Source organism: Nasonia vitripennis, chromosome 4 (genome assembly GCF_009193385.2).
Source record: "Nasonia vitripennis strain AsymCx chromosome 4, Nvit_psr_1.1, whole genome shotgun sequence".
Lineage (NCBI taxonomy): Eukaryota > Metazoa > Arthropoda > Insecta > Hymenoptera > Pteromalidae > Nasonia > Nasonia vitripennis.
This window is the reverse complement of record NC_045760.1, coordinates 3,192,006-3,219,751: the sequence shown is the minus strand read 5'-3', so window position 1 is coordinate 3,219,751 and position 27,746 is coordinate 3,192,006. Positions and strand designations below refer to the sequence as shown.

At 49.5% G+C, this 27,746-nt stretch overlaps 3 protein-coding genes across 6 annotated transcripts in view; 2 read left to right on the top strand and 1 right to left on the bottom strand.

The window, feature by feature from the left end:
- Positions 1 to 19,259, top strand: part of LOC100119138 (hemicentin-1) — a 219,862-nt gene extending 200,603 nt beyond the window's left edge. For 2 of the 4 annotated variants that reach the window (XM_016985390.3, XM_032599517.1), the window contains exons 2-9: positions 3,543 to 4,520; positions 4,608 to 5,088; positions 5,560 to 6,433; positions 6,521 to 6,881; positions 7,712 to 7,880; positions 10,438 to 10,616; positions 11,166 to 11,471; positions 12,258 to 19,259. In XM_016985390.3, coding sequence (XP_016840879.1) covers positions 3,543 to 4,520; positions 4,608 to 5,088; positions 5,560 to 6,433; positions 6,521 to 6,881; positions 7,712 to 7,880; positions 10,438 to 10,616; positions 11,166 to 11,471; positions 12,258 to 12,418 — 3,509 coding nt within the window. In that variant the 3' untranslated portion in view covers positions 12,419 to 19,259. Of the gene's footprint in view, positions 1 to 3,542; positions 4,521 to 4,607; positions 5,089 to 5,559; positions 6,434 to 6,520; positions 6,882 to 7,711; positions 7,881 to 10,437; positions 10,629 to 11,165; positions 11,472 to 12,257 lie in introns of all 4 variants that reach the window. The other 2 variants (XM_016985389.3, XM_031929882.2) reach the window with 1 other exon arrangement.
- A 1,354-nt stretch (positions 19,260 to 20,613) lies between these two features.
- Positions 20,614 to 23,104, top strand: LOC100113958 (tubulin beta chain). The gene is made up of 4 exons (XM_001606240.6): positions 20,614 to 20,845; positions 20,932 to 21,604; positions 21,868 to 22,063; positions 22,553 to 23,104. The coding sequence occupies exons 1-4, from the start codon at positions 20,789 to 20,791 to the stop codon at positions 22,971 to 22,973; spliced, it is 1,347 nt and encodes a 448-aa protein (XP_001606290.1). The 5' UTR covers positions 20,614 to 20,788; the 3' UTR covers positions 22,974 to 23,104.
- A 53-nt stretch (positions 23,105 to 23,157) lies between these two features.
- On the bottom strand, positions 23,158 to 27,370 carry LOC100119213 (NF-kappa-B inhibitor cactus). Its single transcript, XM_001602977.5, has 3 exons — positions 26,244 to 27,370; positions 25,816 to 26,162; positions 23,158 to 24,216 (listed from the first exon to the last, which is right to left on the bottom strand). The coding sequence occupies exons 1-3, from the start codon at positions 26,576 to 26,578 to the stop codon at positions 23,855 to 23,857; spliced, it is 1,044 nt and encodes a 347-aa protein (XP_001603027.1). The 5' UTR covers positions 26,579 to 27,370; the 3' UTR covers positions 23,158 to 23,854.
- Positions 27,371 to 27,746: the final 376 nt, after the last annotated feature.

Below are 27,746 nucleotides of genomic sequence, written 5' to 3'. Positions count from 1 at the left end.
GAATGGATAACGACTCGTTTTCCGAGAGACGAAATCGAGAGCTGCGAAATCAGAGGAATACATTAAAATCCCACTCTCTTACGTACTTTCCACACAGCGCGCACGTGCGTGCAACGGACACAATAATACGCCTCCGCACTCTCGCGATGTGTATACTTATACTTTTACCACGCGATACGGCCTAATGCGGAGCTAGCGTTGTGCAACGCGTTTCAATAGCGCGCCGGTCTGTGTGTGTGTGTGTGTGTGTGTGTGTGTGTGTATCTCACGATCCTCTTATCAACTTTTCATACCGCGGCAGAGACGATCATAAAGCAGAACCTCCCGTGTATGAAAATTCAGCGTCGCGTTCTCGGGCTTTCTCGAAAGATAAAAGAAGAAGAAGAAGAAGAAGAAGAAAAAACAGAGCGCACGGACGGAATACATCGGCGGCGCAAGACAAATGGACACACGGGGCGGGCGTCTAACCGGCCTCCTTACGTATTCCGCGTACGCGTACGTACGTCTACTGCTCTGCGCGAAAGTTTCGCGTGTCCCGAGAATTATTTAGACTTCTTTCTTCTCTCGCTCTTTTCCCTGCATAGAACGGAGGCTTCGATCGGAGCAGCGCAGCGATGATCGTTGACTGCGCGTGCTCGCTCTCTTGGTTTGTTTGTGCCTTATTTCTTTCGTCCCGGGACAAATAACCGCTCCTCGAGATCTCCTCGTGTCTGTTTTCCTTTTCCGGCGCTCTTTCTCCGGACTCAATGTCGTTTTCTCCGCTCGCGCGCGAAAACACATCGAGAGAGCGAGAGAGAGAGAGAGAGAGAGAGAGAGAGAGAGAGAGAGAGAGAGAGAGAAAGAGGAAAGTGAAGTCCGTCGCTCCTTCTTTTTCCAGTCATTGTTTGTAAATTCAATCGCCGTTGCTGACCTTAGTATTTCCGTTAAATTTTTTTAGGTGCACACGCGCGCTTTTTTTCATTCGACGAATCGCTGTGCACAAACGACGAGATTTGACAGAGCATACGAACGATAAAAGCCGCACCTATGCGAGTAATTGTGCCACGCTCGTGTGCGAGCATCCGAGCGAATCGCGATACTTTTAATTCTAGCGTTTGTTAAACGTGTATAAGCGCGTCACTATATACGCGCACGTCGGAAATCGTGAATCGGCTCTGCTATCGCTTTTTGCGGTCTGTAATTTATGCCGAGTCAGCCAAGCCATTCACTCGTTGCAAATAAAAATTTTTAGGTGAAAGTATACGTATAGCCGGGCTGAGCGACAAATTATATAAAATTTCGTGAGTGTGTACCTAGATGTCGGTCAAGCGGTTAATAACGCGCGAAGAAAGTGCACGACTTTCCCTCCCTAATCTCGCGTGTGATTCTTCTTCGCTCCGCGCGACGATTATTTACCTAATTACAGGCAATTTTCTAGAAATCACGCCTGAAAATATTACAGACTATACTGCAGGATGTTTTTCAAAACTCCACATATGAAAACATCGCAGCGGGTGTATTCGAAAGCTTTTCGAAAAGCGAAACTCGCTGCGTATGATACCGACTTTCGAAAAGCAATACAGCCGCGACGACGAAAAAAGAAACCTTCGAAATAACGCTGATCAGCGCGCACATACAGGGCTATTGACTCTGTCGCGCATACCTCCGCCGCGACCAATCATCGACTCTCCGAGGCACATGCAGCTGTACGGAAAAAGAGAAAGGCAGCAGTAGCAGCAGCAGCAGCAGCAACGGCGTATACCGTTACGCGACCCATCGGCCGACCCACATATTCCCAAGCGCTTCGGGGACACTCGACACATTCGACCTGCGTCTCTTTCTCTCTCTCTCTCTCTCTCTTCGAGTTCTGCACTCGATGCTTGTGTATATGTGTGCGCCGAGACGTGTGTAGGAACGTGCCCGCGAGCCATCCGCGCTCCTTACCTCGAGCTCGCGCAGCCATTGATTATTTTTCGCCGTCTGTGTATATACTGACTCTCCGCACATCAACGCTAGTGTACACCTTTTCACTCGGGGCTTTTTTGCCGCACTCGATATATGCGTCTATAGTGGAATCGAGCTGCGGGGTGTATAATACGCCGCGTCAGCGGGTTTCTCCGCTTCTTTTTGTTTGTAGAGAAAGCCGCGGGTTATACAGACGAGTCGAGTGGCGTTTAATAATTGGCCACGGATCGAAGAAAAGGGGAATTATAGAAAGATACGTAGCGTATTACGTGGATTTCGGCGAATACAACAGTCATTACAAGAGATCGCTCTTTTATCTCCTGAAAGCAACAACCGTTCCGCCGGACGCGATCGGCTCTCCGTGAGAAGATGCGCTGCATCCTATCTCTTCTCTGCGCTGTATGTATACCGCTTTGGTCCGAGCAACGGTACACGCTCGTGCCTTTTTTCTCTCCCATCCTCTTCTCCGAGAATCGCGCGCACGGCGGCTGTTGCGTATGTGCAGTTTTAATACTCGCGCACGCACGCGCGAATATAACAGTTCCTTGTGCCAGAAAAACGAGCCCGCGGGAAACGAGTCGCGGAAAACGGTTTTCGATACTCGAGACGCGACTCTTCGGGTCTAATAAAGCTCGACGCGAACGTGCGCGCGACAACGCGCTTTGTACTGTTATATTGGGAGACGTAGTTTATAAGCATGTTTCGGGCTTTTCGAATAATAGTACAAGCTATCAAAGCCACGAGAAAACGATTTTCCCGCGCAATCAGCATCCGCGCCGGCAGTCGAACAAGAAAACCGCCTGGAACAGCTGAGTGTATCTGTCTCGCTCCATAAGTACGGCTGGCAAGCTTCCAATGGTTCTCCTCAAAAACACAATCATAAAGCACGACTCGCTCGCAAGACAAACACATCCGGAACTTCGCAATCTCTTGTACCCACAAGCCCCCCCTCTCTCTCCCTCTCTCTCTCTCTCTCTCTCTCTCTTTCTCTCCATTCGTCATAGAGCGGCGATGCCAAATGAATTCTAATCCCCGGCGTCGATATCGGCCGCTCTCTAATCGTCGGGACTTTTTGCCCCTGGATCGCCCATAAATACAAATGAGACGGGGGTGATTAGTGTCCCCGCGGCTTGGAAGAAAAAGCTCGCCCGAGCTTTTTGCACCTCGATCTCCCTTAAGGAATACCCTTCTAGTTGTAGGGAAGACGAACGGAAGCTTTTTCGCTTCCGAGTGCGTGCGACTGTCCGAGCTTTGATTCTCGAAAAAGCCGTATAGACGGATAGTTTAGCACACTTTCGGCAAACTCCTACTTTGCGTGTATGGCGAAAGTTTTCTCTCAACGACTGCAGTTTGCTCTCGCGCGCTTATACTCCCGTTTTTCCGAGAGTCGGGAGTTAGAAGCGGAGACTGTGTGTGTGTGCGTATTATAAGGGAAGAAAAAGTCGCTTGATTGGTGATGCCGGGAAAGTTCAGCGCGGATTGTTAAGGCCACTTCAGCGGCCGATCGTCGCTCCCCTTTAACTTTGCTTTCATACACTTTTGTGGAAATTTCGATGGTACAATGATTCTAATAACGATTTCTGATTTTGTCGTTGCAGGAGCGAGCGGAGCGCGCGAGATCGGCGAGACGCAGGTCGACACCCACGAGGGCTCGACGGTCATTCTGCGATGCCGGTTCGAGCCGCCGCGGGACAACGCCACCTTCTTCTGGCTGACGCACACGGGCAACGCGCACGACAACGCCGCAATCGAGAACACGGCTCTGGCGCCCTACTACTCGGTCTACATGCAGCCGGAGAAGGGCCGCTACGACCTGGAGATCCGCAACGTCTCGTACGAGCGCGACAACGGCAAGTACGAGTGCCGCGTCAAGGTCAGCGGTACCGGTCGCAACCTCTACCACAAGAACATCACGCTGACGGTGCTGCGCCCGCCGAGTCCGCCCACGATCCTCCCGGTCGCGGCCGTCGCCCGCGAGGCCGAGAAGCTCGAGCTGACCTGCAACACCAATGGCGGCAGCCCCGAGCCCGAGATCCGCTGGTACCGCGGTGACTCGTCCAACGTCCTCCACACCGGCAAAACTTACGTCATGATCCCGACCAAGGAGGACGACAAGTCCTTGCTGAAGTGCGAAGTCCACAACAGGGCCATGCGTCCTAACGAGATCCTCTCGGCCAGCATGACCCTCGACGTGCAGTACTTCCCCCGGGTGTCCGTCGGCACCGAGAACCCCCTCAAGGTCGAGGTCAACAGCACGGCCACGCTCCAGTGCATGGTCAACGCCAAACCCGTCGTCAACTCGGTCCGCTGGATCAAGGACAACAGCTTCGTCGGCACGAGCCTCAAGCACATCATCCCCAAGGTCACGCTGCAGGACGCCGGCAAGTACACCTGTCAGGCCGACAACGGCCTCAGCACCAAGGGCGAGAGCTTCCTGCACCTGGACGTGCTCTACCCGCCGACCGTCGTCATCGAGGGCGAGAAGGTCAGGACCGCCGAGGTTGAGGACACCGTCACCGTGCACTGCAACGTCTCGTCCAACCCGCCGCCCACCACGATCGAGTGGCTCCGAGAAGGTAAGAGTCGCGGAATCGCTCGCTCCGTCCTTTCCGCGCAATATGATAGAACATCTTCTCAATCGCGTTCTTGCCCCCTCTCTCCAGGTCGACCGGAGTTCCGCGTGGAAGGCCATATCCTGCGACTGATCCGCGTGTCGGCCGACAACGCTGGCATCTACACCTGCCGAGCCATCAACTCGATCAGCCCGTCGGGAGGCCCGAGCAAGAACCACTACGCCATGGCCAGCGTCGAGATCCGCGTGCGGCACAAGCCGGGTCCGGCCAGCATCTCGCCCGACTCGCCCATCGCCGCCGAGAACTCCAAGGTCATCCTGACCTGCGTCGCCAACCCGCCCGGCTACCCGGAGCCGCAGTTCCAGTGGTCCCGCGCCAGCGACAACGGCATCTCCGCGGCCGAGCACATGGGCTCCAAGTACGAGATCAACTCGGTGCACCTCAGCAGCGAGGGCATCTACCGATGCCATGCCTTCAACGAGATCGGCAACGGCGAGTCGGCCTCGGTCAACCTGACCGTCACTCAGCCGCCCAAGATTCTCAGCAAGCTCCAGCCCCACGTCACCAGGAAGTGAGTGCACCTCCTCGCCTTTATTCCACCCCGATCTCCGCTACGACGATTATCCGCGATGAGCTTAATAACCGTGAGACGGAGAGAGAGAGAGAGAGCGCCGACCCTCCGGGTCTAGCTTTCCTTGATAATTGCGCGACTACGCGCATTTTAATGACGCGCATGATCTTGCTCTCTCTCTCTCTCTCTCCGAAGCGCGGGTAATTGTTTCCAAGGACCTCCCCCCGCCGAGGGGACGGACCCTTCCCTCTCAATGAAAGTTTATAAATAAACCCGCGCCTCAATTACGCGCGGCCGGCAATTAGACTGCGTGAGCCTCAATTGTGCATCGGCCGAGCGCGTAATTGAGCGCCGGCGGCATGCAAAAAAGTTTGTCTCATTCATGAGAGCGAGAAGAGCCTCGGCTCTCTTCCCAGCATCGCTCGCGATCCTCTTCTGCGTCGAACGGCGATTCATTAATTCCATTTCTAGGGTCGGCGAGTCGTCGTTCCAAGTGTCCTGCGTAGCATCCGGCAAGCCGAAACCGTACGTGCGCTGGCTGAAGGACGATCGCGAGCTCACCGCTGACCAGAGCCTCTACAAGGTCACCACGATCCAATCGGAGGGCCACGGCCGCGTCGTCACCGTCAACTCGACGCTCAATTTCCTGGGCAACGCCCGTCCCGAGACCGACAAGATCGTCGCTACCGACCGGGGCAAGTACACCTGCGTATTCAGCAACGACAACATCAAGGTCGTCGAGTCGCAGATGATCCTGAAGGTCGAGCACCCTCCGATCATGCTTCACCAGTACGACAAGGTCGCTAACGGCCTGCGCGAGACCGCGAACGTGACCTGCAAGGTCCAGGCCTGGCCCAAGCCCGAGTTCCAGTGGAGCTACGGCACGAACCTCGCACCGCTCCAGGGCTCCTCCAGTGACGGACACTACGAGATCTCCACCTTCGCCGACGAAGACGACGTCTACACGTCCGTCCTGAAGATCAACAACATCCGCGAGTCGGACTACGGAGACTACAACTGCCGAGCAGCCAACGCTCAGGGCATGCTCGTCTCGACCATCAAGCTTCAACCAAAGGGCGCACCCGAGCGTCCGACGAACTTGAGAGCCGTAGACACCGGACCGACCCACGTGGCTCTCGCCTGGGACTTGGGCTTCGACGGCGGTCTGACCATCGACAAGGCCTACGTCTGGTACAGGAGAGTCGCGGGAGGAGACGAGGTCATAGCCGCCGACTGCGCGCCACCTCGCGGACCCGCCGGTCAGTGGCAAGAATACCCGTTGTGTAGGAAATCCAATCCCTGCAACGTCCCCGATCTGGAGCAACACCAGACTTACGCTTTCAAGGTGAGTCTCGCATCGACAGCTCTCGACGGTTATTGACGCGCCCTGAATTCGCGCTAATAATTGGCCTTTCTCTCGCCGTTTAATCAGGTGAAAGTCGTCAACACGGCCAACCACTCGGACTTTTCCGAAGAGACCACCGCCACAACGGCCGTAGCCAAGATTCCGGCTCCACAGCGCGTGAGCTACGACCCAGAAAGCGGTACCCTGGCGATCAACGTAGGCCCGACCTGCTTGGCTCTCGTCGCCTCCATCGAGAAGTCCGACTCCGGCTCGGACAACACGTGGCGCATCGTCGACGACTGGCCCCTGGAGGTGCTCGGAAGTTCCGCCACGCAACGTGAGGGCATTCTCGATGACCCCGCAGCCTCGAGCTCCGAGCCCAGGATCAGGGTGAGGTTCTGCCTGAAGGCCGATCGCCAACGTTGCGGCGATTACGTCGAAGCCGAGAGTGAGTATACACACTGCATCTTCTAATTCCTCCAGATTGGGGCAAAAGGGAGGGATTATCGTCAGGCAGCAGCAGCAGCAGCGAGAGAGAGAGAGAGATTAACGCGCTGCAGAGTACTCTGAAAGGGAAAACTTGTACTCTTAGTCTTGATGGAATATCGAGTGATTTTTACGTTAGCGAGGCTTCATGCACGGGAGTTTATAGATCGGCTAAAAGGTTGGCAAGAAGAGCGGAAAAGAGCTCGCCGTGTAATTCTCGGAAGAGAAAAACGCTCGGTTATTACATTAACGGCGGGCGCGCGCGAGCGCGGAGATGCAATACGTCAATTACAGCTAAAAGCTACACATTATCACGGGCGTCCTACTTTTAATTATAAGCGCGTTGCAGAAACGCGTTTCCATTTCATTAAGTCCAAAGTAAATGAGTAATGCCTGGCAGCTCCTTGGAAAAAATATCGATTTTAAATAAGGTCGGCGCAGCTCGTGTAACGCGGATGTGTCAATACACCGATGACGACGACGACGAGAGGAGAGTATTGAATCCGATGCTTCCCTTTCTTGTCTTTGATAACCTCGCATGTGGGCTTATTAGTGGGAAATACTCGCGAGTAAAGTTTTTTCAAACGACCGCGGCGAGATAGCGTCAACAAACGGTCACGAACGAAGAAAGTTCAGCCGAGGAATTTATTATACTCTACTGCAAGAGTACACAGTTTTCTCTCTGTCGCCGCTGCAGCAGCTACCGAGTGTCGAGGGCTGGTCCACGAAGGGGCTTCAAAAACAATGGCCTGTAAAATTATTAAGCGTAATGTTTAACCATTAATTTTGCAGTCGGACCCTCTTACATCGCGCACGCCGGTGCACTGGCAACTCCAACTTTAATTGCTCTCGTGGTAAGCGGAGCCGTATTCCTATTGTTCGCTGCGTTGCTGCTTCTGTTCTGCCGGTGCCGCAGGAAACATGCTGCCAAAGCCAAAGACTACGAGATGGATTCGAATGCGTAAGTACAGGGATTAGACTTCTACCGTCGAGAGTGCAAAACTTTCTCCGAGCCGAGCGTAACGGCTGGATTCAACTCGTACACATCTTGCTTTGTTGAAAACTCGTTGAAAATTCCGTTCGAGCCCCTGTGTTCATTATGCATACGTCATTAGGAAAGTGGGTCATTTTTTTACACCTCCTCTGTCTTTTTTATGCCTGCGCACGTTTAATGTTGCAGGCCTCTCTCTCTCCTCTATTTTTTCCCTTCCTTAAGCCGCGTCCACATACGCGCGTTTCAGGAAAAGATTTTCTTTGAGGGTCAAAGGTTCCCGCAGTCGCGATTAACGACTCATTGATTAACGTTCTTAATAAAGCTCAAGCGGAAAAGTTCTGATCCGAGTGGCTTATAAACTCCGTCGCTCCGAGACTATATCCGCATGGAGCGAAATTAGCGTATCTCAGGTGCCGGAAGGGTATGAAAAAAATTTCAAAGTCAGATCGCGCCGCGCGCGCGCGCGCATCGGCCACTCCTAAGTACCCGTGCTCTCCATGCCGCCCTCGTAATCCCGGCCTGCGCACTGGGCTCGTAAAGCGTGAAATGGAAGTGTCATCGAGAACACACGGGACGAGGAGCCGAAGAGCGGGCCGGCGAGGAAGAAAAAATAGGATGAAGGGATATGTTCGCGAGATAAGGATGGGAGGACAGACGGCGGCTGTGAGGAAGGAGAGACGCTTGTAAGCCTGGGAGAGGAAGGCTGTTCCGAGTTTTAAAAGACGTGTCTGTGTGTGGGTATATAAGAGAGAAGAGCAGCTAGTATCGGGAGAACGGGTTTCAAGAGCTCGTTGTTCGAAGCTACTTTTCTCCGCGTTTTATTTAAACGTTAACGTTGTTCTCGCGATGAATTCCTGCGCAGCGACGTCGGCCGCGAACGTAAACAGCGAATAGCCGCGAGAGAAAGAGTACAGAGGACGTGAGCGCATCGCGGGAAAAAAGAGAGGGTAAGCGCAAAGAAAATAGACAAAAACCGCTGCATAAAGAGGAGCACGGCATAAAGAGATGCGCCGGCGGAGCCGCCGAGAAAAGGGAAGGCAAAGACTGGTAAAAGGTCCTTGGAGCGTGTCTCAGCCGATACTCCGGGTATTTGCAAGAGCATACGTTCCTCCGCACACGTATCTCTCTCTCCCTCTTCTTTTCTCTCGCGGCAATCTACTCCTCTATATCCCCGCGCGTACGTGTGCACATGCGCGCAGCCCTTGTAATCTGCTCGGCGAGATGCGCGGACAGGAAGAAAACTCGATTTTCAAGGAGCTACTGCAACACAGCAGCAGTGGCAGCCTCCGGCGACCTGAAAGATAATCGGCTCCATCGGTAAATTTCTGATATAAACTAGTCTCATATTTTTGCCGAGCGTTCAAATTGATTTCTTCTCTCCTCTAGTCCCGCGGCTGTTTTTTCTTCTCGCTTTGCATTCCTGCCCCGCTGTATACAGCAGCCTGCAGTCGAGCTCGAAATGACGATGGATCGCGCTCGTAAGGGGATAAAACGCGCGCAACGATTATGCGAACGGCTATGGGGACGATAGCGCGCAGCGACTTTTAATTAAACCGAACGACTTAATCGAGAGAGCGCCTCGGCCGTTTTCCTCAACCGCGCGAGCTCTTATTCGAAATTAATAACGTTTGCTTTTACTCTTATAGCGGCGTCTAGAAAGTCGTTCTCCTCTCGGAAGAGAAAAAGCTCCTCCATAGCGTCCTCGACAAAGCTCAAATCTGTTTACCCAAACTCGCGGGAAGAATCCCTCTCCGCATTCGTCAAAAGTCTTCCGGCTCCGAGGCAGCAATTCGAGCCTCCATTAAAGCCTAGCTAGCTGCTCTCTTTTTCTCAGTTACCCTCGGTGCGCGTGCTCGCGACCGCCACAAAGAGACGCTCGATTAAGAGCCGACGAAAACTCGATCAGCGCCGTATCTCGTTACCGAGTTTTTCTTTGCGCGCCGCCGCCGCCGCCGCCGCCGCCGAGTGGGTATATCCGTAACTCGCTTATGAGCCGTTTTCCTCCTGCCCTCGGGGGCCGGTGCTTTTTTTTCCTACCTACGACGCCCGCGTGTCTTATTTCTTATCGGGGAATTTCGCTCGCGCTCGGGAAAGAGAGAGCCGAGGATCCTCTTCCACGCGCGTGAGATTTCGCTGCGATAACAGAAGGTATTTTTGCGCGAACTTGTTTTTCTTTCCTTTTTCCTCCGGCACGAGGGAAAACAGCGCGGATAAATTCGTCATCAACGCTCTTTTTCCGAGAAAACGACTATTCTAATCGATGATCAAATCGCGCGAATCATCGTTATGATGTAACGCGCGCTACGTTGTTAGTCACATCGGACTCATCATCATCGTCGTTGATGTCGTCCTTCATTAGCCGCGCATTACGCACTTCCCGTCGATCGAAAGTTCAATGCGCGAGTCCTTGCACACAGCCGACCCTTCGTTAATCATAGATAGCGCGCTTTTAATTATGCAGAGTCGATAAATCAAATTACGATCGAACGAGGATATAACGCTGTGGCGTCTTTTGTAATTGTAGAGTAAGGCCGAGCCTGGTAACCGGAAACGGTCAGCAGACGCAAGCGCCGCCGCCTTACTACGCCGAGAACAAAGCCCTGGAACACAGCCTGGATCACGCGCTCGCTCTCGAGGACAGCAAGACGCCGGCTTACGCCCAGACCGGCTACGGATACCACCAGCCGAATCATAACATCAATGGTGAGAATAATGGTAATTGGTCTTTTGGGTCTCTATACTAACTGTGTCTTGGAATTTTTCATTGTGTGTGCCCTGCTGCGATTGTGTCATTCCAATTAATCCGGTGTTGGTATAGCTCTGCTCTTTGATGTGTGGAAGCAAGTGCGATTGACGCGACGGCTCGTTTGATGCTCCGTCCATTGTTGAGCTTGACGTATACGTGTGTCGGCTTATACTTTCTGGAACTGCCGCGCGGTCTTAAAGGTTATTTCCCATCAATTCGAAAGCCATCGAAACTCCGCAATTCCCTATCGATCGGAGCTCCCGCGTATAATAAATAATAAAAACTTTGCGATCCTACCTCGCGCTTCAAGAACTTGGAAATAAGTTGGACGCGGCGCGTCTTGTGCATTCCGAACGGAGGAGAATGCATAAATATATCAATCGACACGTAAATCCCATAACTCAAGAATAAATACCGGGAAGATTGAGCGGTTCCAGAAACGTACGACGATTTGCATGCGCACGAGAAAAAATTCAGTCTCTAATTGATTACCTCGATTTCAACAGGTGTTAACATGGGCTACATGGAGAACAGCTACTCCAACTCGAACAACGGCGGCTCGGTCAACTCGCAGGACTCGATCTGGCAGATGAAATCTGCGGCGGCGGCTAACGGCGTTGGCGTCAACGCCGGTCAAGTCGGCGTGGTCGGCACCCCCTACGACATGGGAGGCTACGCCACCACCGAGTCCGATTACCCGGCCCACCCGCATTACCTGCCGCAGCGCGAAGATTACAGGGAGAGCCACAATCTGAGTCGGCAGCAATTTTGCGAGCCATTCGCCACGGTTGTCAAGTCCCAGAAGCATGTCGGTTAGTGCGGAACTCGACGTTCTCTTTTTTTACTCTCATTCTATTCTTTCTCTTTCTCCGACGGTTCTTTTTCTGTCGGACGGTAATAACAGCCGGCGAGGGAAAATCCGCTGCGATTTTCCTCTCGTGTAATCGCTGACCTTCGACGCTCGCGTTTTTCCAAATTACGTCTTTAACCTAATTACCGTGACTAATGGCAACAACAGCCGGATGATATTTGAATTAAAAGGCATTTGCACGACTGCGATTACTTCCATCAAATCGATTGAAAGCTCGGGCCAGCTGCGCGCCACGTCGAATTTGGGCGGTAAAATCGCTTTAAAATTCGGCCATTACCGGAGGACGAGCTCGCGCGCTCGAGCGCGAGCGGACACGAAACAAATACTGCTAATTTGTTTCCGAACAAATGAAAACACAAAGGATTCTGCTCCGCTCGTCTCTTGACAAATTAACCAAACGCATATGCAACTTGCAAAAGCCGGCGCATACCTCCGTCCGTTACACGAGCTCGCGTAATTCATCCGATGCATGCTCGCTGCGTCTCGGAGAGCCGACAGGCGCACACGCAATTTGTCCACGGGCGCGTATACACCGCCACACAATCATTACTGTTTGCGATTCTCGTTACGTAAGGTACACTCCACGCGCTGTCCGCGCAAACACGCCGTAAAATCACACACCGCGCGCTGCGGTTCAATTATCCGATTCTCGTTAAATCGATTCCTGCCTATTGCGTACAATGTACAGCTTTATACTCAGACGGAATTTTTCTCCTTTGCCTTGCAGATTCACCATACGACGTGTCAGGTCTTCCCTACCAGGAGAACTACGACGAGGACAGCAAGCCACCGCAGCAGGTGAGCCTGTCGTACGACGAGTCGCTGGAGTCGGGCTACTCGACCCCCAACAGCCGGGGTCGTCGCATCATTCGTGAAATAATAGTCTGAGATCAGCCTACCGGCTCGCGAGCCGGAAAATCGCGGACCACCTGGCTCTAGCAGCAGGCCCCCCACTCACACCTTCTCCAGCACGTGCAGCAGCAGCCGGCCAGCACTAGCGGCGGCCACCACATGGAGATCGTCATCGAGAGCGATCCCCTTTACCGACCCTCCAGCACGAGCCCGGCGCCCGGCGGCGGCGGCTACCTTCGCTCGCCCGTCACTGCCCAGCCGCCTCTCGTCAGCTCCAGCAACGCCTTCTACTACGCCACCCTGCCCCGCGGCAATCGGCTCGCCGGACCCGTGCAGGACACGCTCGACGGTGCGCCAACCACCACGTCCGTCAGGCGGGTAGACAAGTCCGGTCTCCTAGAGATCTCGGACCTCGAACCCCCCAGCACCGGGCGCAGACTCCTCACCGGGGCCGAGAGCCACGTCGGCACCCTATCCAGGCGAAGAGACCGATCGGGTCTGCTCGAGGCCGTGCCCGAGGTGCCCGACCAGTGCAGTCACCCGCGACTCGCCTCCGAGGAGCTGCTCGCCGCGGCGGCCACTGCCAGGTCGATGGTCGAGCGACAGCAGCACCTGCTCGGCGCCGAGACCGACATAGTCGAGTCGGCGCTGCTCAGGCGACGCTCCTTCGCCACGACCGAGTCCTCGCAGGACTCCACCTCGACATCGATGAGCCTGCGGGAGAACGAGGCCGAGCCGAGCAACAACAACCCCGCGACGCGGAGTCAGCCCCGGGTCAAGTTCGCCCCGATGGACGACAGCTGCAACACGATCCTGCCCGCCTCGACGAACCTCGACGAGATCAAGGAGTCCCAGCCCAGCCGGAAGAGCAGCGTCGTCGATTGCCTCGGGAGGCTGAGTCCGCGACAACGCGACAAGCACGCAACGATGACTCTGTCTAACATTCCGGACGTGATCGAGACCGCGGCGACGACGACTTCCGGCTCCGGACCCGAGGGCGAGCGCGCCGAGGCCGAGGGCTGCGAACACACGGCCATCGAGAGCCTCGAGGAGGGTCGCGTGTCCTACAAGGGCGCGACCACGACGACTGGCTCGGCCAACAGCAAGTCGGGCCACAACGACAACATACAAGCCGTGCACGTCATCATACTGTCCGAGCAGTTGTGAGGTCGGCTTTGGCCCGGTGACTGAGCGAACTCCGTGTTCAAGCAATACTGGGTATGAGCGGCCGCGAGGGAGGTAGAGACGAACGCGGCACACCGTGCGCCTTTGGCTACTTTGAAGTATACGGCTTTTGTTGTAGAGTTTTTGCGTTTTTAATCTAAATCTAGAATACTAGTAGTTCGACTGACTGTGATCGGCCCGGAAAGCAATATTGCCGTCACTGTTTTTATCGTTTATCTTATTTCGACTGATCGTTGTTGATTATTTTTTAAAGCGCATTGCGCTTACTGCGGTATAACATAATCAAAAAGTGCCTATTTCAAAATAAGCAAAGGTGCCCGGGATCGTGTCGGACGGCTCGAAAAGGCCAAGCTCCTGGCGGAGATACCACGATATTTTAATTTTATAGAAGACGAAGATCCTCTGCATGCAACTCTGCGAAGAGCTTGGAATTTTCAGGGCGCGGGGCGGACATTCATCGCGATTTTTCTAAGAGAATGATCTTTTTTTACACTGACGACGGCGTCGCGTTACACATATGGACTGAGGCGAAGGAGATTAGTATATACGGTGACCTGACGCGATGAGTTTACCCGCCGCCGCTGCCCTCGCTCGCATCTCCCGCCTCGGCGAAAACCCTGAACCTATATACACGTAACGCTGTACATGTACTTCGATACTTTCTCGTTTTCATCGCTCGTATAAGGTTCGCGCGCACGCGACGAGCTCTCTCGCTCGGTTTCTTGTTTATACATAGAACGACGAGAGAACGCAGTGTATTATATTGTAATTATAGAAGACGACTACTCACACGAAAACTTACGCAGGAGACACGGATAGACCGAGAGACACGATTTTTTTTTATTATTTACCGTGTACGAGCGGACGAAGTTGAACGAAAAACTTACGAAAAAAAGAGGCCATTGACTTTGAATCTCAAAGTTTCAGAGTTCTTTTGAACAAACAAAAAAAAAGTATAAGAGAGAAGAGTAATGATACAGCTCGCGCGGGTACTTGATTATATAGTTATTATATAGTGAGGTACATATAGATTTATATGTGTGTGTGTATATGTTGATGTATATGTGTGTACGTGATATCGACTTTTTCTAGGAAAAACGAACAAACAAATACAGTATATAAACGAGAGATGCGCCGGACGACGAAAAGAACGAAGACTGCCCCGCGGCAGAGTCGATACTTAATTAAAGCGTAATAACTTATAAGACACACACGTCTTTCTCCAGTTTATTTTTTAATTTCTATCCTCATCATTGATGAATATCATCGTTCGCTAGAGAAAATCGAGATACTCTACGATTTATCGAAGCCCCGGTCAAGACGATGCGTCCTCGTGCTCGGTTTTCGGAATGCCGTCAATTTCCGCCCTGAATCGAGACGACGTTATTTGCCCTTGCCTCGCTTCGGCGCGGAATTTTTTTCATACTCGCCAGTGCACTCTTTTTCCTTTTGCTTTGCTCAGACTCGCTCTCGGGGGCTACGCTGAATCGATACGAAAACACATACAGACACCCCGGAACGAACGTGATATGGAATTTTTTATTTAATTAATTTTGTTTTACTCTATTTATTGCGCTGGTGCAGCTCTTAGTTGTAATCAAAAAGATTTTTTTATCGCGTTTATCACGTGTATTTTTATATATTTTTTTAACTTTAACGTAAACGCAAATTACTAAAGATGGCCTAATTTGCTCTTCTGAAAGAAGTCCGCCCCCACGTTCGTTCTCCGCGTCTGCACATCGATTCGCCGGAGTCCTCTTCTCGATCACACAAACGTCAACGTTCCTACGCCGTATTTCGAAAAATGATTCACACGCGAAGGGAGAGAACGGCTTCCGACGCGGAAAACTCGTGCTCGGCTCTCGCGCACGGGCACATAAAAGGGCATATCTCTCTTTCTCTCGGTATAAACTCCGATGAATGGACTCGATAGAGTCGATTCGTCTCGTCGTTTATTTTCTCTCTCGCGTGTGTATTACTTAACGGGAAGACGAACGGCGGCGCATCCTTGATCGGCGCTTGGGTATATTTTATACTTTTATATCTTGAACGAACTCTGCTCGAGAGAAACGCCGCGACGAGCAGAAGCAAAATGCGAGTGAGAGAAAATGTGCAAGACAAGCTTTGCGTGCGAGACATATAGCGATGAGAGAGCAAATATTATAACGTAAGATGAGTGATTGTGATCCAAGATTTATATTTATCGATGTGACGTGATTGATATCGTGAATAAGATAGCCTTTATATTATATGCATATAGAAAGAAAATCTATATATATTATATATATATTATTGTACTAAACAAAAGAAAAACACACAAGGACAAGCAAAAGCATGAACAAGCGATGTGCTAGGATGTGAGAGATTGGACAGAAGCTCGTGCTGAAATCGGCGGCGAACATTTTCCACGATTATACGCGCGAGAAGAACGACACGACGTGTTTTAGCCCACCTGCGTAACTTTGCGAGAGATGTATTACTCGGTCGCGTTGTAAATATTAGCTTGTAAGTGACTCTCCCAATTCTTTTTTTTTTACGTTAACTTCTTCGCATGTAGGGTATGGAGAGCGCGCGCGCACGACGATTGTATCGGACGTTATGTTCTTCATCGAAGCGTTGTATTATCCGTTGCTTTCATTCGTTACACACTGAGCGCCCGAAAGCCGCTCCACACGTAGCCGTTTCAGCCCGAGAGGGAAACCTTCTCGCGACGTCGCTGGTTCTATGACTTTCTTTTATTATTATTATTATTATTACTCTATTATCTTGCGTTCGTTGTATTATTTTTTATCATCATTATTATTATTATAATTTTTTTATCCCATCATTGTATGTGCGCCGTGTGTGCGTGGAGTTTGATGATATTGTTCGCTCGATGGCATCGCGCTGCGACTCTTCGCTCGATGATTTTACAGCATCGGTCATTTTGTTGTTATGTGTATATATCGAGACGACAATTGATTAAGAAAAATTGTTATCTAGATATCCGATAAGTGTAAGACATCAGTCAATTAAGCGTTGTTATATAAAAAAAATACATCATTGATTAATAAAGTCTAGGGTTACTATAAAGTATAAAGTACTCAAACATTTTATTTCTCTGACCTAAACGAACACCGTTGAAATTTTTTCATCGAGACTTGCATAACCGATGGTTTACATGGATAACTCTTTATTTCGACGGCAAAAACTTTGACGAGCTTTGAAGCAAAGCTCGCGCACGTCACTCAACTCGAGAGAATATCCGTATGAACCAGTACGGTATGCATTATATATACGCAGAGTATATTTCTGAAAGCCATTTTGAAATCAAAAATAAAAGTAAATTTTATCCAGTTCACGTAGACGCGCGTTCGCGAACTCTTTTCTATAATATCTCCTACAACGCTCGCACGCAATTTTAATGCTATATCCACGATATACGAGAGATATTAGGCTAACTTGCACATCTGCGATCTTAAAGCTGTCGTTCGTAAGCGTCTGAAAAAGAGAATATAAAATAAAAATCTAAAAAAAAATGAATAACTTACGGGAAATATACAATATTGAATCCCTAGAAACTCCGCCGATCTCGCATTAGTTATTTTCGATGCTATCAGAGTCACGGGCCGAAGAGGAGAAGCGCAAGCGCGGTGAAAAATCCACGAGATACCTGATGTTGTACATCGCCAACGTTGTTGAAGTTATTATTTTTCTACGATTCAATGTGATCTCATTTTCGCTCGTATAGCGCAAAAAATTAAAAAAAGAAAAACACTTATATGAATGGAAACACGCGCTTCGCCAAATGCGAATCCTTCGATTTTCAAGCTCTTGCATGAGATGTAGGCAAAGGAATGTAAGAGACGAGAAAAAGCGACGCTTCGCCAATAGCACTGTTGTTAATTATTATCCTCGCCTCGATCAGGACTCACGCACATGCATCTTTCAAAGAGATTACTAAGATACACAAAGAGATACAGTAGAGTAGCTATAAAAAAAAATACAAGAGAGAAGCGATTTATATCACTCGCCTATTATTATTATACATATTAAATATAAATATTATAAATATATATATATGTGAACGTTCCACGGCATTTCGTCGATGCTCGAGCGTCTGCAGCTTGAATATATCGCGTGGCCTCCTGCGGTTTCCACCGTCCGACACGAATCCCCGAAGTTTGCACGAAAGCTCGGCTGCTCGTATTATGTACTTCGGTATAGGACTAAACAGCGTTTTTTCGTATATAGTAAGTGTCGTGAGTCGCTTTTTACGTATTTTCAATTAGCTTGAATTTAACGAGATAGAGGGAAAAAATGTAATAATTGTGTACTTCTATGACTTTTCGTGCAAACTTCTTGGGTTTTCTGGAAAGAGCTGGGAATCTTGAGGAACGCGTTGCGACCAATTATAGTTTTGCAAGAGAGTTCTCGTATGGGTGGGAGAGAGAGAGAGAGAGAGAGAGAGAGAATGCAAACAATTATACTGCCAGAAACAAGGAACTTGTCGAGAATTTAAAATAGAGAGGCGAAGAGAATGTGTGCGTGCGAGTGAGTGAGAAACGTATAGAGGAAAGTATAACTTGTATACTAACGTCATATTTTTTCATGATACAATAACAAAAAAAGAATAACACGAGAGAAAGAGAAGAAATCCTAAAAGTGTTGAGAGAGAGAGAGAGAGAGAGAGAGAGAGAGAGAGAGAGAGAGAGAGAGAGAGAGAGAGAGAGAGGAATAGGAAATGGGCGATTTTAGAAGGCGCACCACCGGTCGAGCATCGACGAGGTCGGATTATTCATGCGCGCGAAGGAGAGAAGGGAAACGAAAGAAGCCCAAGTCCACACACACACACACACACACACACACACACACACACATCGATTCATCGCATCATCCATACATTCGACTTACCTTGTAAAAAAAATATTGCTGAGATATGTATATAGGAAAAAAATGACGAAAGACGAACGAAGGTAACGTCGTGCGAATATTTAACTGCAACATTATTGATTAAGGTTATAAGGATAAACGTAACATAATGTAAAACAAAAACGATTAAGAAAGACAGAGAGATATACGAGGAAACTAAGCAAAACAAGAGAAGGCGCGAGCAAACTAAAAAAAGGGGCCCAAAATTTGTCGGGCTGTCGATAAAAAACGCAATTCTTCATTTTAAATATTATACATAGGCGTCAGCGTTCTCCAGCGTGGAGGACGTGTAAAACACAATGGGAGATGAACCATTTATATATACATACCTATAAGTGTCTGCGATTGCATGCGATCCTTGTGTATATGGTTACGTATATATATATACATAAATATTGTTTTTTACCTTTGTAAACCGCTGAGCGCGGTCGGTGTGCGCGACGAGCGCCGCTATTGTCTTGCTATACCGGGCGGCCGTTCTTTTAATTTCTTCCCTTCGTTTATTAGGCCAAGCGAAATTTCGTAATATCTCTCACGGATCCGACGTAACTTTCCTCTGTTCAATATTTGAACAACCGCCAATCTTGTAATTGCGCTTTTCGCGAGAATTCGTGCGACTTTGTAAATACGACAGTTTGAGATGGAGAGATGTCAGCGTGCGGATAACAGACTATTCGAGTAATCATTATTATGGCTTATTATTATTATTGATATCATTGCGTATTATTATTTGTACAAATTTTACGTTGCAATATGAAATAAATGATGAATTCCCAGTTGACGTAGCCTCGTGTCATTTACCTCGCCTGCTTACTATTAATATACTTATAGTCTATAATCGAAATCTATATATTCCTAGCGCGCACTATGTCGTACATTGTACGCTTATAAAATATTCAAGGATGCACTATTAGATATATAATACACGTGCTATCCGCGCGGAAAACGATAAATTTCAATTATAATTGGCTTTAGGGTACAGTAGACGAAGAAACGGAGAGAGAAGTATTAATTGGTTTCCCGAAGAAAAAGCAGCGCAACCAAGTTTCTCGCTCGGTCTTTATCACACACATACACACGTAGGCACAGATCCCGCGAGCGCCGGATATCACGGAACAAAGAAGCGCCGTGTTCGCGTCGTCTCTCTTTCTCCCACACGCTCTTCCTCCGAGGTAATTATTCAAGATATAAAGTCGCTTTGAATAGGGAAAGGGAGAGGCGGCGCCTTGAGTTCATGGGAACGAGCCGGGAACGTATGATTTCCAGCCGAGTTACCTCGTTTCAATGTCAGAGCAGATAGTGCACCTATGTAGGTATATAACTTCCTCGCGCTCTTGCGCGCATTACGTGTAATCATGCGGCCGAAGGCGATACATACACTTTACGCACTTTCCGATGTTATACTCTCCCACGTAGCAGTCGTAAATTCGAATTACGGGATGGTTTACGCGCTCGCGCGCGAGAGGAGGAAACTTATTTTTTACTTTTAGTTTCCTTTTTGCATTGCCGCTGCCGCTGCGGGTCATGCGATCGCGCGAGACCTGGCAATACACGTATTTTTATTCGTGTCAAGGAAGATTCGTTCTCGGCTTGCTTATGTTTACCGACCGTTTGCGTGTTTTCCAACTTTACGTGGATTATTGGAAAACTATTATAGTTTTAGCGCTGCGAGTTGTAAATCCGCATTGCTATTCCGCTTATGACTTTACGATGTGTGTGTGTGTGTGTATTACGACTTTTGCGAATATTTTTCTGTATCTACTATTGCGGTGTAGAAATTTTTACATTTGCAACTAGGAGAAATAGGAGGACGTGATTGCACGCTTGGGACACGCATAAAGGGGCTGCAACAACGGATAAGGGATTCCAACGGCGTTTGAAATCTTTGCGCGGCGACCTGACGACATCTGGTAGCCGTATTGAACAACGCGGTAAGGTATCGTTCGATATCGGTAAGGTAGTTATCCGAAAGTCCGTAACGTAGTTTACTGTTCAGCCGGAATCGAAATTATCTCTGTAAGGTAATATTGCAATTTTTTAGCGACGATAGAAAGAAAAAAAGATAAAATAAATTAAGCCTAAAATGCACCCGCCTCTTGGAATGTTGATTCGAATGGAGAAAGATATGCAAAATCAGTGCTGTCAATTGTTTCATTGAGCGACTTCAATGTCGTTCACTTTTCCCGTCTAGGCCTCTCTCCTCTCATGTAACCTTTTAAATTTTAGTAAACCTTTTGAACGGCGTTTCAAAATTCTCTAGTATTTGTAATTTTTAAAATTATAAAAAAACAGTAATTAAAAAAATCGAAAATGCGCGAAATTTTAAACATACAAGCTGGCCAATGCGGAAACCAAATCGGCTCCAGGGTAAGCGTCTTCCTAACCGATCCGTTGAACGATCTATCAGTATAAAAATTTTGGTCTCGATAAATAATAACCTTCTAACCTTCAAGTTCTGGGAGGTCATCTCCGGCGAGCACGGGATCCAGCCGGACGGCAGCTACGAGGGCACGAACGACCTGCAGCTCGACAAGATCAGCGTCTTCTTCAACGAGACGTCGTTCAAGCGCTACATCCCGCGGACAGTGATCGTCGATCTGGAGCCCGGTACCATCGACGCGATTCGTTCTAGCGCGTTCGGCGACCTCTTCCGACCCGACAACTTCATCTTCGGCCAAAACGGCGCCAGCAACAACTGGGCCAAGGGCCACTACACCGAAGGCGCCGAGATAGTCGACCAGGTCCTCGACGTCGTTCGCCGCGAAGCCGAGAACTGCGATTGCATTCAGGGCTTTCAGCTGACCCACTCGCTGGGAGGTGGTACCGGTTCGGGAATGGGCACCTTGTTGCTGTCCAAAATTAGGGACGAGTATCCCGACAGGATCATCAACGCGTACTCGATCGTGCCGTCGCCCAAGGTCCAGGACACCGTGGTCGGGCCGTACAACGTGCTGCTGTCGATTCAGCAGCTGGTCAATCTCACGGACTCGACGTTCTGCATCGATAACCAGGCCCTGTACGAGATTTGCCTGAGGACCCTCGAGCTGCCCAGCCCAACCTATACCGATCTCAACCACTTGGTCTCGCTCACCATGTCCGGCGTGACCACGTGTCTCAGATTTCCCGGTTAGTTTGAAATAAAAATTACGCGATCATTCTACTGGAAGCGTAAGCACGAATTACAATTGAGCCACACAATGGAATAGATTACGTCCGAGTGAAAACTATGAAAGAGCAATTTCCAGCCACTTAAACTGCCGACATCAGTCGCTATGCCATTAGCTCGTTTACGCAATCTCTATTATCGCTCTCATACACGCCCATTATGTCATTCACCTTCCTATCCGACAGCTCTTAACGAGTCCGATTCTCCCTCGCGATCGTCATAGGTCAACTGAACGCGGATTTGCGAAAGCTCGCGGTGAACATGGTCCCCTTCCCGCGGCTGCACTTCTTCCTGACGGGCTTCGCTCCGCTGATATCCCGAGCCAGCAAGATCTACAACGGCCTCAGCGTGTCCGAGTTGACGCAGCAGATGTTCGACGCGCGGAACGTAATGGCTGCCTGCGATCCACGAAACGGAAGGTAATAATACATCAATCGATCGATGCGTCGGAGACAATGACGATTACTCGAATTATTTACAGTCCAGCATAAATGATAATTTATAATCGGGGCGCGCACTAATGGGATAACGGTAACTCGACTGCGCAGTAAAATCGCGGATAGGCACACCCTAATATTCGACCCTTGACGTTTGGCGCTTAAGGTCGTCTTTAATTATTCTCCTCGTTTATTGCGAGAGATGCGTATCTCGCGCGTATAGTACACGCGGCGACGCCAGTTTGGGTACGCGAGACGGCTAGTAAATTTAGTTACAAAGTGCGGGGAATCCCAGGATCTGTCAGAGCTTATCGGCTTTTAAAACCGATTGCCGATGCAGTTCATAAGTTGAGCAATAGCGAGCGCCTCTTTCTTGTATATTTTAAGCCTCGACGAGGAAATGCTACGAGCGTTAATTGTCGTTCGTAAACCGAAAATAGATATTCTGTAAGTTTCATTCTTTCGGCGAAGGTACCTCACGGTGGCGGCGATCTTCCGAGGTCAGATGTCGATGAAAGAGGTCGAGGACGAAATGCTCAACATTCAGAACAAGAACAGCCCGTATTTCGTCGACTGGATCCCGAACAACGTCAAGACGGCCGTGTGCGACATACCGCCCAAGGGTCTCAGCATCTCCGGAACGTTCCTGGGCAACAGCACCGTCATCCACGAGGTCTTCAAGCGAGTCTCCGCGCAGTTCACTCTGATGTTCAAGAGGAAAGCGTTTCTGCACTGGTTCACGGGTGAGGGGATGGAGGAGAACGAGTTCACCGACGCACACGCCGATCTGCTCGATCTCATCGCCGAGTATCAACAGTACGAGACTATGAATGGACCGAGAGACGCACCTGACGAGGACGTCGAGGTCGTCGAGGAGGAGCTGCGAGATTGATGGGGAGCATTTTTTGACTGCTTTTTGTGAACGTTAAATTTTCATATACCGTGCTTCGATGCATGTTTTATATGTTGACTACTCGCATATAGGTGTTTTTGGTTTTTTAATAAATCGTAATTTCAAATCGACGGTCCGTTTTCTTGCGATGTGAGGGTTTTGAGGAGAGAATTAGAGTTTGATGTTTTTTTTTATAAATAAGGTTTTCTTTTTAATTAGCAATCTTATATACTAACTTACAACTACTATTTACAGAGAGTATATTTGAAAACCTGTTCGTAGGTTTATACGTAAGATACTCTACTTTTGTATGTACAGGATCATGAAGTCCCACATGATATTTGATTCCGATTGTTCTAGCGGACAATGTATAAATAAACTGTCTAGTCTTGTTTTTTTTTCTACGAATTTCGATGAAAATCTCGTATACAAAGGTTTAAAAAATCAGTCTTGTCCACGTTCTCTTTTCGTCGCTCCAGCATAAATATATACGTATAGTATATTATAGTAGTAACTATAATACCGACTTTGGTAAGCGAATTATGCGATAATAAAGCTAGCCGTGCGTCGCTCGATTTTCGTTCTCCTCGTCCCGATACATTTCGCGCGATAAATCATCGCATATAATTTAACAAAAAAAAAAAGAAAAGAGCATAATAACGACACTTGAATTACAAAAAAATCTACCTATCTAATACTATTTACAAGAAGCGACTGCCCACGTGGTGGAGTACAGTCCTCTATATACTAAAATACTCATTTGGCAACTGCTATATACCCGCGCACATGACTATCGGCGCTCGAAAGTACTAGCTCTTAAAACAACGACGTCGAGCTGCGCCGCAGCCGAAAACTTTCGCTCTAAAAATAGCCAGCGAGTCTCAGAGGCAGTCGTCGGAGTCGTCCTCGGACATGCTACTGCTGCTGCTACTGTCGCTGCTGCTGTCGTCCGACCGGAGAACGGGCGAAGCTCCGAAACGCAACAGTTCCTCGGCGAGCTGTCGGTCGACGTCGAGCGCTATCTGATAAGGCGTCTCGCCGCCGTAGGTGACGGCCTCGAGGCACGAGCGTCGTTCCCGAACCAGAAAGTGCACGACCTGTCGGTGTCCGTTCTCTATCGCCAGATGCAGCGCTGTCTTTCCGCCCAGACCTTCCTGCACGTTGACGTCGGCTCCAACTCGGAGCAGGTGATCCACCATCTCCACGTGTCCTCGAGACGCTGCGATGTGCAAGCACGTTTTGCCTGGAATCAGAAAAAAAAATCGACTCGTCGTTAGTTTCGAGCTGAAGTTCGCTAATTGACGGCGAGCTTGACGGCCACAATCGCTCGCGCAATTTTTCACTTGGTTTTACCTCGCTGCTTTCTTATAACATAACTCGATAGACGACGGATTCTCGAATGCACATTATAAGCATATAAGCGGTTGGTGCGTAACTCTCTCATCGCGACCTCGACTCGAAGAGCAGCCGTTACCCCCTCGCTATTTTCGGCTAGACCGAGAGATTTGCATTTCGAAGCCGGCGAGCGTCGTCGGCGAGGAAATCGCAAATAAATTTCGCCGGCAAAAAAGCGGACTTGCATAAAGCCGCGCTTATTATTTTACACGCGCGTGCAGCGAGAGAGGAAAGAAAAATAGAAGAGGATCCGCCGCGAGAGAGAGGGAAAAAGAAATATATCATATTCTCCTCCTTTATGTACACACACACACACACACACACACACACACACTCACACATAAGCAGAGAGGCGCAGACACAAGAGAGTTTCGGTTTCACAAGGCGATAGCATTTCTAGAACAGCCGCCGCTGCTGTGCCTGTGTGTTGTATATACCCTCGTCGACGCGCCCGGGGTTTTTCCAACTCGAGAGAGTGCAACGCGCTCGGGCTCGTCCGCCAACTCGGCGCCACAAAATTCTGCCCGCGAGTATAGACTGTGTGTGCGTACGTGACGATAGTAGGCTCGTTTGGGTATAGGTGAAGACGAATTTTTTTTTTTTTTTTTTGTCGGAACACGTGCGATTGTTTATGGAGAAATTGAGTGGACGGCTTTCTTTTTCTCTGAACGGCCGAGCGACGAGAGCGCGATATGCCGGCGCTGTTTTTTTTATTTAAAAAAAAAAATTGATCGGACGAGAGCTCGAGTTGCAACACTGCAGGAAATCCCCGTCTATATCGTTTGTGTTATAAACTCGCTAACGCGGCGCCTTCGATCTGGGCTAATCGAAATTCAAATTCCGCCGCGGCCTTGCCCGCGCGAGTGCACCGATGATACGAGAAGCGTTGACCCTATAGAGAGAGAGAGAGAGAGAGAGATGATATTCACTCTACCGGTGTATGTATACACACTAGACACGCGGAAACGCTCAACGATCCGTCATGAAAAAAATTCATTGCGATCGCGCGCTGTTATTTTTATCGCTCAATTACCCGACGTTATTGCACACGAGCCGCGTATCGAGGAAGCCAATTCGCTAAAGCGGATAAATATTCGGCCTTTTTTCCCTTCGAGAATCGATATACGCCCGCGAGCGGTCACATGAGACAGTTTCAACGCGAGACCTGGGAAAACCATTACATCAGAGAGAGAGAGAGAGAGAGAGAGAGAGAGAGAGAGAGAGAGAGAGAGAGAGAGAGAGAGAGAGAGAGAGAGAGAGAGAGAGAGAGAGAGAGAGAGACAGAGAGAGACAGAGAGAGAGAGAGAGAGCGCGATGGCTCTTTTATACACACCGGCGCAGAGCGACAAAGGAGACTTATTGTTACCCTCGCGTTGCGAATGCCGAGCGTTCCTTTCTCCTGAATACGCGTATAAATTAATCGATAAAAAAAAATGAAGATGCCTACCTGTATAGTTGCGCATGTTGAGGTTCGCGGGCGAGAATTGCGGCTTGCCGGCGGTCCAGTTCATCTCGGATTTGGTTATCGGTTCCGTGAGTGCCCTGGCACAGTCGAGGTCGCCGTGAGAGCAGGCCATGTGAAGGGGCGTGTTTCCACCGCGGGTACGCACAGTCGTATTGGCGCCGGCGAGGACTAGTCGGCGCACGATCTGCGGCTCGCGGATCATCACGGCCAAGTGCAAGGCCGTGTGAGACTCGTCGTTGATTATGTCGAGGAGACACGGATGAGGCGCGAGGTTTATCAGCCAGAGCGAGGCTTCTACGTGGTTCATCGTGATCGAGGTGTGCAGTTGCCTGTGGAGATGAAGATGTTTTAGTTTGTGATCGTTGGATTTTTTTTTCTTTTTTTTCTTAGAGGAAAGTCAAAATACTTACGTGTCACCGTTGCTGTCCTGTTTGTAGAAGAACTCGTAGGAGTTCCGGAGCATGTCGCTGTCTATCTCGTTCCACGGACAGTCGAGCCGATTCGCGTTGACGATCGGCTCGGATTTGTGCTGCGACTTGCCCATATCCAAGTTGTTGATGTTCGCGTGCTTTAAACTTAAAGTGCGAATGAAGGTCTCGCTGAGCTCGCACTCGGCGTTCTCGCTGCAGGCCCTCATGGATGCTGTGCAACTGTCGGCGAGCGACTGAAAACCCGAGTCTGCCTGGCCGCTTATCTGGCTCTCGATTTTCCTGGTCTGCGCTGCCGATTTTTCCTGACTCCACATGATACGATCGACGAACACGGCGCACAAGCTTCTTTTCGCACACCACTGGACACAGATTTTATACGCTGCTCGTATACCGATGTCTCGGAAAAATGAACCGAGCGATTGCGACAGAGTCTCTTTCAACGATATATTCGGCGAATAAAGCGAGCAAGAATACTCGGCTTGGCTGAGGAGGTGATGCTCGTCTGCTCGAATCTCGGAGCTAACTGAATGTTTCGCGCCGCAGCTTTCCCTCGGTGATTCCGGCAGCGAGACGGCAGCGCCACCTCCGCGACCGATCACTCAAGTTCAACACACTCTGACGAGGGGGTGAGAGAGGAAGTAAGTAACACATTGTGTAGGACAAAGGCACGGGGTGGAGGACGACTGCTGGGGTTCGATAAACTGGGAGGGGGAATTTGATGTAATATCGCAAGCGAATCTTTGGAGAGGGTTTTCTCCTCTTTGTGCCTGCAAGCTCGCAATGGTGATTTTTTGACAGTTTGCTACGAAATAAATAATGCGTGTCACGAATGCGATTGTAATTTGTAAAACGAATACTAATGATTTTGATTTTTCGAAAGCTCGCCTGCTTTGTATTCTAGGGCGCGCGCGTGAGGACGACTGTCGGGGAGACTTGAATCGAGTAAAATAGAAATCTCAATTAGTCCATTTTTGTCAAATTTACGACGAATCCGATCGACGACTTCATTTTTCATTCGCAAGCGCACGACCTTCGAACTCTCAAAGACTATAATCTCGAAAGTCCGAGGTAGAACGCGCTTTTGAAAAAAAAAAAAAAAAAAAAAAAACTTGGCGTCGTTGCGCAAGTCACTCCTCGATCTTATCTACCCAAAGTTACTTTCACGGAATTCCCGTAGATTTTTTATTTAACGGACGCGCCGCGCAGATTTTAAATTTTCATTCGAATCGAAAATTTCTACTTACAAGGTTTAAACTTACACGTCTGAGAAAAATCTCGAGAGTTTCCCCAATCCGCGTAATCCACACCCCCGAGCGCAACCAGTAAAATCTCGCCGAGCTCAGCATGTGTCCCCGTCGGACTGCGCAACGCAGCACCTCGTCCTATTCTTCCCTCCCAGCATGGACTTTCGGAGTATACACCGGATCGGCAAATCCGGTATGCACGTGTACACCGGACAAAAGCCTCGATATTTACCCGGAA

What these genes read in the sequence shown, in the direction of transcription:
- LOC100113958 (XM_001606240.6), top strand. Translation starts at nt 20,789, where the DNA reads ATGCGCGAAATTTTAAACATACAAGCTGGCCAATGCGGAAACCAAATC. An exon ending in GAAACCAAATCGGCTCCAGG is followed by an intron (nt 20,846 to 20,931) that starts GTAAGCGTCTTC and finishes CTAACCTTCAAG; the next exon opens with TTCTGGGAGGTCATCTCCGG. An exon ending in TGCGATCCACGAAACGGAAG is followed by an intron (nt 22,064 to 22,552) that starts GTAATAATACAT and finishes CTTTCGGCGAAG; the next exon opens with GTACCTCACGGTGGCGGCGA.
- LOC100119213 (XM_001602977.5), bottom strand. Translation starts at nt 26,578, where the DNA reads ATGTGGAGTCAGGAAAAATCGGCAGCGCAGACCAGGAAAATCGAGAGC. An exon ending in CAGGACAGCAACGGTGACAC is followed by an intron (nt 26,163 to 26,243) that starts GTAAGTATTTTG and finishes TCATCTCCACAG; the next exon opens with GCAACTGCACACCTCGATCA. An exon ending in CAACATGCGCAACTATACAG is followed by an intron (nt 24,217 to 25,815) that starts GTAGGCATCTTC and finishes TTCTGATTCCAG; the next exon opens with GCAAAACGTGCTTGCACATC.